This window comes from Caloenas nicobarica, chromosome 26, assembly GCF_036013445.1.
Source record: "Caloenas nicobarica isolate bCalNic1 chromosome 26, bCalNic1.hap1, whole genome shotgun sequence".
In the NCBI taxonomy this organism is placed as follows: domain Eukaryota; kingdom Metazoa; phylum Chordata; class Aves; order Columbiformes; family Columbidae; genus Caloenas; species Caloenas nicobarica.
Genome location: NC_088270.1, coordinates 538,904 through 553,872, shown reverse-complemented (window position 1 = coordinate 553,872; position 14,969 = coordinate 538,904). Strand labels below are relative to the sequence as shown.

Sequence of the window (14,969 nt, the reverse complement as noted above, 5' to 3'; positions counted from 1 at the left end):
TCCCCGGCCCCGGGTTCTCCGTCCGCACGTTCACAAGGAAACACCAATGGGGGTTGTCTGTCGGTGCCACAAAACACAAGCTCTGGGCTGCTCCACAGGAACAGAACGCACACTGGAGCGCTTCTCAGCTTTATTCGCTGAAACATTGCCTGCATCGAACCCCGGAGAGCGGCCAAAAGTCAACTCTCAGCAACTGAATAAGCCCGTAATTCAGATAACGTGGATAAAGGTGATTTAGATCTGTTGGTTAAGAGGACATAGCACAGGACAGTGTCAGAAAAAGCCTTTGGATTTGCGTTGGTCTTTAAAATGGCCTGTTCCAAAGAGCCGTGGAGAGGTGAGACAGCTCTGCGTTGGGAAGGCAGCAGCCCCGGGTGTCTCCCGCGGTACGTAACGCAGCAGCAGAGTAACAGCCGGCCAATCTCCGCCGTGTTTTAGTTCCCAGTAGCCGTCACCCAGTTCACTGTTGCAGTAGAGGGACTGGTAACATCTACCGGCATTTGCCAGTGCTAGAACCAAGTTTTTGACACTGAACACAGAGCACCCGAAGGGCCCGGTGGAGCCGAGGCGGGTGTTGGGTCCCAGCGCTTCGCTGCAGGCAATGTTTGAATGCGGAAAAGCTGTTTCCCAAGGGCTGGCTCTAGGTCCTGGTCTCGAGCTTCTGTTTTGGTCCTCACCACCAAGAGCGTTGGTGTCGGTGTTGTCCCGCATCTCCTGCTCCCCTGGCTTTGCAACCACCAGTAATTTGTCCTGGCAAGGTCCTGCAAAAAGAGAAAAATTTACTGTTTTCCTCAGGCTCATAGCTTTTGAACTGGAGGCATGTCTTCTAAACAGTGCAACTCACTTCAAATGCTTTTTGCCTTTCATTTTATTATTGCTTGTCACGCAATGTTCTTTGAAAGCTTGCTCATATATTATCTGTTCCATTTTTTCCATTTTCCCTTTTTTTGCATGCTGTTCCTCCTGTTTCTTCCCTTCCTCCAATCCTCTGTTCCCGTGTGTAGACACAACGGCGACGACAGAACCGGCAGTTCACGGTTGGTATCACGTTCCTGTTTCTCTTATTTCTCAGCGCTGCTGAGTGGCAAGACAAGCCTGGGAAGGGGAGGCAAAAAAGGGAGATGGAGTCTCCATGGGAAAACCACGATTCGGGTGGACGGATCTCGGAAACATACCATGGGTTTTAAGGCTGGAAAGTCTGTCTGCTCTTGGTGCTCCTGTTGGGAACTTCGCTGTAGTGCCCAGCAAGCCCCGGTCCCCCCGGCCCGTGGAAACAGGCTCCCTGTGCGAGGAAGCGAGTCGTTCTCCGCTCCTCCTGATTACCGGGGCACCGCTTCGTGCGCAAAAAAGAAATCTGGCTTATGAAAATTGGAATTGAAATTTAATTTTTTGTGAGGTGCTTGGGATCTTAGGCGTTTTTCCGCCCTCGTGAGCTGGCAGGACGGCGGGCCCGGCAGTGCTGGGCATTGCGGGGGTGCTGCCCCGCGGGCAGCGGGAGGGCGCGTTCTTGCACCGCACAAGCGGAGCTGGGAAATGAACAGCAAGGCTTTGCTCTCAGCAGAGCGGTGTGGCGGGGTGACCCTGCTCGGCTGCTCCAGGCAGTCTAGCGGACAGCTTGACGGCCTCCAGAGCTTCCTACGGTGTTAAAACTGAGCCTGAATACTCACTGCAGACGGGGAGCAGAGTGTGTACCATTTTTGGCACAAGCGTGCTTTTCGGCTAAGCAAGCCAAGCCTCTGGCGATTTTAATTAAGGGTAATCCATAGCTGAGTTTGCTATTTTAGTTTCTCCTAGTTTTGATGAACGGACCGTTTCTCGTATGGACAGGGATCCGTAATGCAGAACAGCCCCTGTTTCCCACGTCCCAGGCAGTGACAGCTCAGCCAAGTGAGCGCAGTGCTGATGTCCCCTGTCCTTAGAGGGCTCTGCTGGGCGATCCCTGTGAAACGAGCCACCACAGACTTTCCTGCCTCAAACCCTGCGGTTTGTCCTCATGTCCCCGCACGTTTCCTCGGGGCTGCTTTTCCTGTGGAGACTCGGGGTTCTTTCCAAGCTTGTGTTGCTGGAGTGTGGATGGAGTGTTCCAGGTGTTTCTGTATGTTGGCCGTTTGTTCTGACCGATGTCCAATGGGAGTGAGCATGTCTGGGAATGACTAGAAATGCATGGGCATGAACTACAGCCAAATGGATTTTCTCCAAAAACCATTTTAAATGAATTGGGGGAAGAAAAAAATTAAAAAGAAAAAGAAAAAAAAAAAAAGAGATTGATAGCAAATAAAATGAAATGTAAGGCTAGTGTGGAACCTGCACAATACTTGAATCGGGGAAAGATTTTTGAGTAATGTAATTTTTTGGAGTGTATCCTAGAGGACTGGGGGGGGAAAGGAGTCCTGTCATGTGTGTGCATGTAAAAGCGGTAGCAAAGCCCCCGCCATTCCTTCGGAATGGAGTTAACGGCAGCGATGCATGAGTGACCTAAAGCACGAACATTGTTGACTCTTTTGTTGGAAAATGAGAGCTTAACTGTCAATTTTCTGATGCACTTTCTCCTTTCTCTGCACTGTTCATTGCCAGAACTCCAATAACAGCATGGTCATGGCCGGCAGGAAGGCTTGTGCTTCTGCTGCACCGCCCTGAGCCGGGTTTAGCGCAGAGCCGGGTTTCCCGAGCTCCAGCCCTCCCTCCTGCTCGCGGTGCCCTTGGCGGTGCGCGGCAGAGCCGGGAGAGCCGGGAGAGCCGCGGCCGCCGGCCCCGCGCTGCCGAACCCGCGGGTGAGCCCAGTGTCCGTGCCCTCGGCCGCTCCCCTGCCCCAGCTCCCGCTGCCCCGTTTTCATTCCCCGGGACACCCGGCTCTCCCTCCTCCCCTGCACACAGGACATGTATAAGCAGCCATGACCTTATACATGGTGGGTTTTTCCTGCAGCAGGAGCGGTGACTTAATTTCGCCCCTTTTTTCCCAAATTCCGACCTGCCCTGTGGTGAGCAAGGAGCCGAAGGGGCTCCTGGCTGGTTTCCGCGGGGAGGACGCGGCGCTGGGGATGCTCCGAGCTGCACGGGCACAGTTTCTGCCCGGCCTCGGGCAAAGGTAGGGCGAAAAAATCTCCTCTGAAGCTGGCAAAGCAGGAAGCCTGGAGAGAAGGTTAAAATCAGGAAAACGTCCCAGTCCTGAAGGAAGAGTGACGAGAAAATACCTTGCCCATAATATAGCAGGTAAATTATTTTACACGCTGGAAATTCCTCCCTAAAGGCCCATAGGAATTTTTAATTGCAGCCTTAGCAGGGTTTTGTACAAGAACATTAACACCGCTGTGTTAAGCTCTTGTTGCTCTTTCCCGTAGCGCTCGGTCTCCGCAGCCGGAGCGGTGCAGAGCGCTCGTGGGGCGCAGATCCCACAAACCCAACGGCGCGCGAGCAAAAAGCCCCCGCGCTTTCCGCAGTAACGTTATTGAGCGGCTCTGCCTGTCCGGCCGCCTTTCTTCGTCTTGAAAAACGCCCCACTTAAAAGTGCAGCTAATAGTAAATACGTTCCTAAGTGTATTTTACAAATCCAGTCCTTGGGGGGATTGAATAAAACATCACAAAGCTCCCTGCATGCACTGAGTTCTGTGCAGCGCCGTGGAATACGCGGCATAAAACGGAATCCCTAATTGCTTATTTACAGCTTCATACAAAGGAGAAATCGCCTTTTCCTTGCAAGCGGGAGGGAGCGTAGGAAGGAGCGCACGGCGCTGCTCTGCCCATAGAAACGGCAAGATTTGTCATTTCCCAGGGAAACGGGCCCAGCGAAATTTGGCTTTCATTCCGCTAACAGAAGTGGCAGCAGACTTTGAATTCCTTCTGATCACAAGTGAAAAGAAGGGGCTTTAAGAGCCGATATGAAAGTTTAATGAGAAAAATCAACAAGTAATTTAACACGGATTTAAAATGCCTCACAACAGGTTTTATACTGTTCCATGGCATTCGTAAGTATGCCAGGTGCAGGTAGCAACAGAATTGGTGAATCGTTAATTTTCCTTTTGAACAAGACTTCTTTTGCTTCATAAAAAATGCAGCATTGCCCTTTTTCATTATTGAGAAAATGTAGTTCCTTTTAAGTGAAAGGGAGGACTCTACAGAAGCAATTTTGGAGAGATAAAGGTTGAAAGGCTCCTCTTCCGAGCCCGGGTTTGCATGTCCGATGCTTCTGTGAGTCAACTGTAATTACATTCATATATTGCGTTAGAGCAAAAAACGGGGGCTCCCTGAAGCCCAAGAGCAGCGCACAGGCAAAATTCCTGCTGCTAATTTCAACAGCTTCCCATTTCAGAAGGTAATCCTGACTGCAGCTGCCAGGTGACTTGAGGTGTTTTAAATGCCACCACTGAAAATAAGTTTTATTTTTAATGAGCTGTGTGTGTGTGTATATAAATATATACACACACACACACACACTGTTTGCTGCTTTCTGCTGGGAGACAGTCTGCCCATCAGCTGTACCGCAGCAACATCTTTGTGATTTCAGAGAAACGGGGATTTTCCGCAGGCTGCAGCGTCCGACGCTGAGACCTTCGCTCAGCCCGGTGCTCTGTCCTCCCGCGGACCCCCACAGCTTCTCCACCCAAATCCAAAATAACGGCTCTCTAGGGAGCGGCCGCTGCCTCTGGTGGTCACGAGGGCCAGTCTCGCCTGACTGCTTTATCAGCTTTGAGGATAGATGCTTCTTCCAGAAATGCATCCAATTTGGGCAATTGCACAAGCAGGTTTTGTGGGGTTTTTTGCAGGAGGTCCAGCCTGCAGTCTGCACGCACAGATGCCTTACGGTTTTGGAATGGGATCCACCATATTCACTAATTGATAAAATGCTGGACTCGCCAACATTGCCAAAAAAAATTGAATTTTGTGGGAAATTGGAAGACAATTTGACATCGCTCTGTATAGAGAACCAAAATGGAACTGGTTAAATTGGGCAATCGCCCCCACGCTGACCGAAAGACGGCGTCTGGGGGTCTGTGCATGCTGTTATGAATGAGTGACTTTGACTCCATGTTTCGTGTGCCAACAGTGTAGACTGAGGAATGTTTCTGTCTGTAATAAAGGAAATTATTGCAACTCTGTCACCCAGGTCGCTCTGCCCAAAGCGGCAGAAGGTGGCGAGTGATTGACGCATTCTTTTTTTCCCCCCAAGCGATTCATCCTCAGCTCTTAAGTGTGTTGTTTTTTGTCGCTCGAGAAACGCAGAGAAAAATGAGTTTGTTTTTACTTGTAAGGCTTTACTCAGTTGCCCAATTCCGCAGAGGAGCTGGACTCTGGGGATCTCTCAGGTAAGGGCAGTCCGTAGGTACCGCTGACCCCGCGCACACCCCGATTTCTGCATCTTGGCCATGTCGCATTGTATAGTCGCTGTGCTGCCGCCATGCCCCCGCGCACGGGCAGCTTGGGGTGCTCTGCTGCTGGGCTTCTCTCTGCTGCTGGGGTTCGCCTCCTTTTTTTGTCTTTTTTGTCTTTTGTTTAATTTTTAATTTTGTTGGCACCCATTTGTGTGTGGCAGCGGTGAGAGGGGGGCGGGAGGCGTGCAGGGCGGTGAGACGGACCCTTCCACGTTCCCTCCCAGCTGCTGCAAATTTTGGAACACTCATTTGGAGACCGGTCGAGTGGGAACTTAATGTTTGTGGAACGCTCGACTCTGCCGTGTGGTGCGAAACCGCCTTCAAAAAGCACAGCCGGCGCTAACTCGGGGCTGCCCGGTCATTTCTCTGTACGAGTGTCAAGCTGGGGATAAGGAGGTGATTGCTTTATCAGCGGAGGCAAAACTAAGTCTGTGGTTTGAACCTGTGTGTAGCCACGCTGGGCTGAAAAGTCGGATAAAGACACCCTTAGAGTTGGTCCTTGCGAATTGGCACTAATCCGGATCAAGAAACAAGAGCATCTGCAGCGGATGCAGCGGGTGTATTCCAAGCGGGGAGCTGTCAGGGGAACAAATGGCATCCAAACCTCTGACCGTTGGGTTTTGCCCGACTCCGCCTGGGGGTTTTTTAGGAATCCACCCCATTTTTTTGCTCCTGTTTCTCAGGGCGTCTCTGCAGATTCCGCAGCCCTGTCCCCGGGATGAGCCCTGCCCGGGTCTGCGGTCCAGCCCTCGGGCTTTGAGCGTGGAGCAAAAACCAACGCCAAAAAAAGCCAATCCCCGAGTCCTCCCGTCCCTCTGCAAGACGCTTTCCTTTGATCGGATGGGCAGCGTCCCTTCCCGTAAGCCACTATAGGTATGCTTTGGCCAAGACGTTAGAAATGATGGGTTCGTTCCCTGCGTATTCTAACACCTGAGCGATACTAATAATTGTTATTGCAGGCCTGGGCCAGATCTCATAGGTAAGAAGCAGTAGGTGTCTGTTAAATATCCCTGTGTGGAGGGAAAGTATTTGTTTTGCTCTAATGAGCTTTATTTTTTTTTTTTCTAATGTCCACTTTTTAAAGTACAGTACATCTTTTGGTGAATGAAGAGAAGGAGGGGAAACAATTCCGCAAGGGAATTCCTCAAAATGGGTGTCTGCTCGCGCCCTGCCTCTCGTGGGTGCAGTGCCGGGTGGCTGACGCCTTGTCCTCGTTGTACAGCCCAGCTCTTCCTTTTGCTGAATTTTAGACACGAGTCAAAATTCCCCCAAACCTTGCAGAAAGCCCATCTGCTCCGAGCCGAGCAGCGAGCACCCTTTGTGCAACAACGGACACCCATTTTGCAGCATCCGCTTTGACTACTGATTTTTTGTGTGTGTGCTAAGAATTTGAAAACGTTGCTGGTTGCTCTCCCGGTTCCTCACGTACACCCAAAGGGTGATGCTGCCCTGGCAAACCTGCCGGGTCACCGGAGGAGCAGCCGCGGCTGTTCTGCCCTGTGCTACGAGCAGAGCTCTGCCCATCGCTGCCCATCGCGGGGACCCGCAGCGAGGTCCCGTGTGCCGGGGGGGACGCGGGGCGGCGGGACGGGCGCTGCAGGTGAGTGCGGAGCTGAGCGATCCCTCGGCATCGCTGCCGGTGGGACAGGGCACCCGGGGACCGGAGTGCGGGGTGCTCCGGCGCATGGGGCCGTTTGCTCAGTGTGTGTTCCTTGCAGGTGCTCCCGTCCTGCTAAACGCTTCAGCGGAGGCTCTGCCAACCGTGCAATTAAGTAGCACGTCCCTTCCCCTCCGTCCAGGTAGCTTCCAGAGCTGTGCGCGCTTCTCCTGCTCCAGCTGTGTGTGTCCGTAACACTCCAAACCTCGTTCCGGAGGCGCGGGGAGCGCAGGGAAGGGACAGGGCTGCCCTCGCGCCCCGCAGGGCGCTGAGCGTGTCCGTGCGTGCACACACGTATGGATGTGTAGGTACCGCCAGCCGCTGCGTGCTCCCGTTGTCACAGGGGTCACCCGCAGTCGGGTCCCTCTGCTTTGCTCCAGAGTGTTGCTACACCTCATGTACAACGGGGAGCAGCCCAGCGCGGCCTCCCCATCGGGTGCGATTAACTAATCAAAACCTGATTAGCACCTTTGTTCAAGGGGGACGCTGATTAATCAATCGCTATTGATTGCAAGTGGGGCTCTATTTGCTGGCAGAGAGGAGGCTACCAGGAAACATTGAGCACCTGTCATAGTGATTAAATTTATTAAAACAAAGCGCATTATTTTTTATGAAGCAATCTTGAAATAGGTCACTGAAGGGGAGCTTATTGATTGGAGAAAGATGAACTCCTCAAATTTCCCTGGCTTAAATTAGACCAAATTCAATTACAATACAACAAACAGGTTAACGCTAGTCTTTAACAGCCTGTCAATAAATTAGGGCAGGGGTAGCGGCCTTAATGCCGCGCTGTAGCCATGAGTAACGTTATTGCTCAGCCAGTCACACGCAGGCGGGGATTTCTGTCCTCCCACACAGGGCGAGTGTTTTACAGCGTTTCTGAACCGCAGCCCGCGCTCCGCGGCCGTGCCCGCCAGCACCGCGCCCGCCAGCACCGCGCCAGCCCCCGCTGCTCCGCCGCCGTGCCCGCCAGCACTGCGCCAGCCCCCGCTGCTCCGCGGCCCTGCCCGCCAGCACCGCGCCCGCCAGCACCGCGCCAGCCCCCGCTCCTGCTCCGGCCCCGCCAGACCTGCCGCGTTCCCCAAAGGAACGAGCCGCAGATCCGGCGGGACGGCGGCGGTGCCGGGAGCTCCCCACCTCCCGCAAAGAGCAGGACTTGGCCCATTGGTGCTCCAGAAGGGCACCAGGGCCGTAAGGCCGTTGGCACCTAAACCGTGACCAGCGGTGACATGTGGGAGCCTCAGTCACCTTGGTGTGCTGACTATTTAATCAACTCTAACGAGAGGAAAAAAAGACCGCCAAGGTAGGAATTCCTCAAAGAAACGGATTTGGGTTTTCTTGTCCCTGCCGTGCTGCGGATGTTCCATTAACACCTGGGAAGCGCGGTCCTGCCGCAGGGGCGTGCGTGCAATCACACAAATGGAAATTGTCCCACACCAGAGCCTCGAAAGGCATTTTCAGCAAGAAACAAGATCAATGTTGCAGACGGAGAGCGGTGCAGGGGCTGGTGGGCAGGGTGCTGCTGGACGGGCTGCGTGCTGCAGGCCTGAGGTTCAGAATTAAATGGCTTGTTCCTAATGGGTCTGGAGCTTTGAGAGCGGCTGTAATTGCGGTTTAAAATACTGCCTGGGAAAGTCAGCCAGGTCCAGCCCAGCCTTTCCTTAATCTTGAGATGCTGCCACTTAAAGAAGAGTGGGAGTGAGAATGTACGCAGATACATAGCGATAGTTCAAAGCCTCATTAAATCCAGAATGGAATGGGACCTTTTTATTGAGTATTAATAGTTCAGAAGACAAAAAGTCTTCCTTACTCTAAACCTCGCTGTAAGCACTTGCCCCGCGTTAAGAGATTGCTGTTAATCTGCCAGCTTTTTTCCTGCTCTTGAGACAGTCTACCAAAAGCTATTTTTAAACAGTTACATGTGCCAAAATGTTAGGAAACTTGAGATCGTTAATACTTAGATTTTTTAAAAAAGTGACTCCCCCCTGCAAAAAACCCCTCGTAACTAAGAACCTGGTTTCAAACGTGGATGTTAGCTGATGGCACTTAGATGGAAAGTTCTGTTACTGTGGTGAAAGTAGGAACAGTCAAAAATGTCTCATTTTGTGTCTGTGTACTGTTTGACAAATGGCACTTTTTGTTTAAAGGAAAACTTCGGGGTTCTCGTTCGAGCGCTGTAATCTCTATTGGGTTGATTCCACGAGCAGCTGCTGATTTAAAGCTCCGGGCTCTGCTGTCGGCGCGGTGCGAGCGGCAGCCGCGGTTCGTGCCGCTGTGCACTGACCGGCTGCCCGCGCGCGCCGGGTCGGTGCCGCGTCGGGTGGAATCCGGCGTCCCCGCGACGCGGGCACGGCCACCGCGGGGGCTCCAAAGGGATTTGTTTCTGCCTATATTCAGCTGCGAGCAGATTGTGCCGTTGTTGCCGGAGTTTTCCTTTAAGGTGCTTTGGCATCGTGCAAAGCACCACCCCGCAGGGGGTTCAGCTCAGGTGTGAGTAGCCACGGAGTAGCCGCCGAGTAGCCCCGTAGTTGTGCATGTTGTTGCCAACATGCAGCCGTGTCTGCACCTCCCTGGCTCTGTCCTCCCCCGCGCCCGCCCGCACAAACCCACAGCGAACCAGAAACACGGCCCTAATAGAAAAATTCAGGCTGTTGGATTGAGAGGCCAGCATGCCCCAATATATATTAACATCTTAATGGGAAAGCTCGGCATGTATACATTTACTACTCCCTGACAAGAGGGAATTAAATGTCAGAAGGATTTGTAGCATCTATAATTGAATTGGTGCTGAGAAAAGCAAATCTTAAGGAAGAATAACATATTAGGATTAGCAAATAATGTGGCATTTTGTCAGTTCCTGCCATCTCGTCTGTTCCCTCTTCAGTAATAAAGTTGTGATTTCTTTTTTAATCAGAGATACGAAGCGGGAGTAGCTTTTGTGAATTGGAGACAGCATTTTAAAGCAGATTCCGCTGTTTAAGGTCAAGTCTGTTCTCTCCCGGCGCAGATTTGAGGGATCGCTCCTTGCTGCCCAGACCCGGCGCTTTGCTGTCGGGGCCGGCGCGGCCCCAGCGGCGGCTGCACGTGGGTTTGGGGGGGCTGGAGTTCCCTTCACCGGCCGGTCGCGCCTACACACAGACCTGCTGGAGATGCTTCGCAGCCCCTCCACATCCTCAGAGGCTATTTAATGGTTATTTAGCGTGGCAGCTTGAGGGTGAGCTCGCCTCTTGCTGCCCGGTGCTGCAGGCAGCACGCTGCGGAGCCGTAACTCGGAGCGTTTGTTCCCCTCCGCTGTTCCCGATGTAACAGGACGCTTCTCCTCCCCAGCACAGCCGAGCGGACCTGGCTGCTCCGTTTCTATTAAAAAAGAAAAAAAGGCACAAAACGGAGCGTGCCAGAGCTCCTGCTCCTAGAAGTTACTCGAAGAAAACACTCACAGGGTGTTTTTTCTTAAATTGTTTTAATTAAAGTGCGCCTCATGGTGCTCTCAGTCACGAGTTATTTACTCGGGTCCCTCAGTCCTTAATCTTGGAGCAGAATTGGAAATATCGATAGAAAGCGTAAATCCTGGGCTGCTGCTCGAGAGCTTTGTATCAGGTTTCGGCTCAAAAGAGCACCATTACCTTTGGCTGTCACGGATCTGTACGCTTGATCGATAAACTTCAAATATTATTAGAGGTGGAGGCTTCAGAGATTTGCTCTGTTCTTTGGAGGGAGACGGAGATAAATCTTTCTTAAAAATTGACTTGCGTTTGCTCTCTCAGTCTTCCTGGCGAAATGCATTTCTCTGAGGTGCCCGGGCAACTGCATGCGGGACAGATTTATAGGCCGTGTGCTTCTTGTAGGGAAAGATTTAAATGGTAAATCCTTCACATATGACTTCACAAATCATGTAAAGTTAAAAGATTTTTACCGTTTCTGTTGCTGCTGTGCTTAAATTGTAAGGTATGGCCAGTAAATCATTTTAATGGAGGTGTCGCGCTTGACTCAATAAAAAAAAAGAGAGACAATGGTTTAGCTTCTATTCCAAAATGTTAATGTATTAATCAACGGGAGAATAATTGTTTTTTACCGCGTTATAAATCTCGGTTGCCATTAGGATTGCGGCGAGGGTTGATGTAGCTGCGTTCTTAAATTAAAATTGTTTACACTGCTATACATCCATTTTACATGGCCATAGCTCATTCCGGGTTCATTTCGGCGTTGTTCCTCCGCCAAATAAGTCATTCCTCGCCTGGGCGACGGCGTCCACGGGGAGAGGCGCTTAGAAAAGAAAACTAATGGCATGGCGAGGAGTTAAATAAATGAAGCGGTTGCAGGCGCGGCGATCGCTGGCGATCTGCAGGGCTGGTCGTAGCGCGGGCTGGCAGTTCGGTGCCTGTGGGCGGCGCAGCTTGTGTTCGGGGTGTCCCCTGCTCGGGCTGGGGACGGCACACGCGCTCACACGGCCTTGGTTGGGTTTTGGCCAAGGAGTTTGGTGGGCTGAGGTTGGAACGTTTTCAACAGGGCGCTTGTTAATGGTGTTTCTCCAGAGCCAATGATTAACATCCCCCTATATTGTACTGCTGCTCCCTGTGCCCCGGGGAGGTTGAAATTTGGGGTTCCCCGGCCGCGTGCCCCCCACCAGCTCCATCTCTCCTGCCCCAGCTCTCCTCCGCCCGCGTAGCCGTAGCTGCCGCTTGTAGCAGAGCCTCCTCGAGCGCCAGATCGGTTCGGCCGCGGGCTCGGCCGCTCTGCCCGAACTCATCTGCCTCGAGCGCCGCGTCGGCCCCTCGTCCTCCGCCCGCCCCGCCGGCCCGCCCCTCACTCCTCTTTGATCTCGACAGATTCTCGCGCGGGTGAGGAGGGGGCGATCCGCAGCGTGGACCACGCGGTGGTCGGCGGCGTGGTGGCCGTGGTGGTGTTCGCCATGCTCTGCCTGCTCATCGTTCTAGGGCGGTACTTTGCCAGACATAAAGGTAAGAAAACGGGGAAACGAGCAGACGAGACACGTGTTTCCCTTCGCTTGCGAGCCCAGCCGGCCGGAGCTGATACCCGTGTGCCACCTTGTCTTGATTTGTGTAAAACCGTCCATTTTGGGAACTTGTTAGAACTTCTAGAGCAAATCTACCCCCCCTCCCAGTTGTGACTGTTCCTCTTTATAGATGTTTGTACGAAAGGATTTACTGTTAACTGGGGCTTATTTGGAAAAGCAGCCGGAGGATGAGAGGCTGGTTACAACGCAGTGAATAATGTCAGAAAGAGAGGAGAGAGGGAAAACGAAGACCTGAAGCACATTAGGGGAGAGAGAAAGCAGAGACGAAATATTTGTCTCCTTTAAGTAAAGTGTATAAAACACAGTTTTACTGATATTTGTGGGCTTCCGAGAGGGGGAATAGCTGTGACCTGATTTATTTTCCGCGAGACGCTGCAGAGCGACACGGTCGCGTTTTGGAGCGGGGACGTGGGGGCCGGGGGTCTCGGTGGTGGAGCGGGAGCTCCCACCCGGGTGGCACCAGCCGTGCGCGTCCTGGCGCTGGGTCCTCGCGCCCCAGCCCGGGACCGTCACGTTCCGGGCAGTTTTTCCGCAGTCACGCAGCCTCCCCTTCCCTTGCAGGTACGTACTTCACCCACGAAGCCAAAGGCGCGGACGACGCGGCTGACGCGGACACAGCCATCATCAACGCAGAGGGGGGGCAGAACAACTCGGAGGAGAAGAAGGAGTACTTCATCTAGAGCAGCCTTGGTCCCCATGAGGTGTCCAACCGTGGACGGTTACTACTGGCCCTATTTAAACGCTACAGAGACAGTGATATTGGAGTTGCAACCAGCTTGTGTCTTTTTTTTTAAAGAAAAAAAAAAAAAAAAGCAAATGGGTGGAGAGTCATGAGGCCGGGAGGGTCCGGGATTTGCTGTGTAAAAATATTCCTCGTAAAGTACACTCTGCTGTTTGACACCTCAGTTTGTTTGGGTTTTCTTTTTTTGGCCAGGTCCAGCTTGGATTTAGTTTAGTGAAGTCATTGCAGAAGATTCTGTGCCTTGTTTAATTTCTGTTTGTCGGGGTCGGGGGGAGGCTGGGCAGAGAGAGGCTTCTGTGCGTTAGTTCCGTCGGGTTTCTGTGGCTCTTCGTTCCCCGCTCCTGTCCCGGCTGGGACCCCTTGCCGTAGGTGGGTTTCTTTGGAGGCGCTGCTTTCTCTCTTCGCCGGTTTCCGTTCAGACCTCGAGCTCGTGGGAGGAGAACCAGCACCTTTTAGATGCCGTAGCTGGCAGTTCGCTGTGCCCGTCGCCCGTCCCCTCTGCCGGCGCCAAGGCCGGGACGCGCCAACGCCGAGACCCCCGTGGCGGCACCGGGAAAGGGGCTGGAGCTCGGCAAAGGGCCGCGGGGCTCGTCCCGCAGGAGGGACGTGGGGCCGCGGGGTCCCCGGGCCAGTGTCACCTCCCGGGGGCGCGGGGGCTCCCGCTCAGGCCCTTGGCCGTAGAGCCCCCCGGCCCGGGGGCTGCGGACGCCCGGGTCCGGCCCCTTCTCCGGCCCCGAGCCGCCGGGCCAGCAGAACCGCCTCTTCTGTCCCCGCGGGGCGCGCGGTGCCGCGGCAGTGCTGACTGACTTCAAAGCCATAGGCGCGCAGGGGGTCTCGGGCCGGCAGAGCCGCCACGCCGCAGCGAGGAGACGGCAGCACGGCTATGTATGCTGAATTTTCTTTGGTGGGTAATCTTGGATTTGGAGCGGTACTTTTTTTTACTGTGTTTATGTGGAAAATGTGTGCTGACTTATTTAAGGGAAGCATTAATCTTAGCGTCAGGGTTTGGGTTTTTTTTTATTTTAGGGGTTTCAAGGGGAGCGTTTCCGTACGTTTTTTGGTTTTTTAATAGTTGTTTTTGGCAGAACCATTACAACGCGGGAGTCCCTTGGGAACGGGGTGCGATGGCGGGAGCCGGCCCGTGCTCCGGCAGTTTTCTGTGTCCCCTTGGCGCGAGCAGAACCTCGCGGAAATGCCCTTTTTCCCCAGCTCCTTCGGCACCGCCGGACCCCAGCGCGGGGCGAAGAGCCGGCGCGGGGGCTTTTCCCGGTGGCGGGGCCGGCGTCCCGGTCTGAGCAGCCCATCCTTGTTTTGGAAGTGTACAGTAGTGCAGTGTTACCGATGTAACTTTGACTTACGATGTTGACATGTCTCAGGTTCATGTGTTTTGATTGGTGTTTTCCGTCTCAGGTAGATTGCGAAATTTCGGCCCCACACATTGGAAAAAAAAATAAAAAATAAAAACAGGCTAAAAAACAGGCAATTCCGAATTTTAGTTGTATATTGGTTTATGTATTTTTTCTTCGGTATACAGTGCACTGTTTGAAATGTATTGTTGAGTATTACTTTGTACAGCTTTAGATCATTAGGATTTTGAAGCGTGAAGAAAGAACAACCTTGTTTAAAGGGGTATTACAGATGAAGGACGCGGAACTGATGCTAAACAACCTTGTTCTTTGTTCACCCGGCCTTTTTATTTTTTCCCCTTAGGCCAGTTCTGTTTTAAGGTGTCCATGGAAGGTGTTACGATGTAAGAAAACACATATCCATCTGTTCCCATTCACATTTTGTATTGGTTCATGTATACCATTTTTACAAAGGAAAAGAAGTACTATAAAATATCTGTCTTCTTAATAAAAAAAAATTAATGTTACAAAGCTGCCTGTCCCTTTGCACTCTGTCCCCGCCGTCCGGGGTGCCGGTGCCGGTGGGGACCGTCCCGCTGTGGAAACGCGTGAAGCTTCGCCCCGTTCCTCCCGCCACCTCGGTTCTGCTTGGGGTCACATTTCCTTATTTCTCTTTCAAACACTCAGGATTTAGTGCCTGACGTTTTTGCCTCAAAACACCCAATTCCGATGAAAAGTGCTGCCGGAAGCATCTGCTTGGCCCCTGCTCAGTCTTGGCTGTTGAGGAGCCCAGCGCTGGTTCCTCCTCCGTCTCCCCCTCCTG

General features: G+C 52.8%; 1 protein-coding gene across 11 annotated transcripts in view; it reads left to right on the top strand.

Annotated features, from left to right (window-relative positions):
• CADM1 (cell adhesion molecule 1) overlaps positions 1 to 12,958 on the top strand; it is a 124,035-nt gene extending 111,077 nt beyond the window's left edge. For 7 of the 11 annotated variants that reach the window (XM_065652200.1, XM_065652205.1, XM_065652202.1 and 4 more), the window contains 4 exons: positions 1,005 to 1,037; positions 5,247 to 5,300; positions 11,850 to 11,981; positions 12,620 to 12,958. In XM_065652200.1, coding sequence (XP_065508272.1) covers positions 1,005 to 1,037; positions 5,247 to 5,300; positions 11,850 to 11,981; positions 12,620 to 12,738 — 338 coding nt within the window. In that variant the 3' untranslated portion in view covers positions 12,739 to 12,958. The remainder of the gene's footprint in view (positions 1 to 1,004; positions 1,038 to 5,246; positions 5,301 to 11,849; positions 11,982 to 12,619) is intronic. The other 4 variants (XM_065652208.1, XM_065652207.1, XM_065652201.1 and 1 more) reach the window with 3 other exon arrangements.
• Positions 12,959 to 14,969: the final 2,011 nt, after the last annotated feature.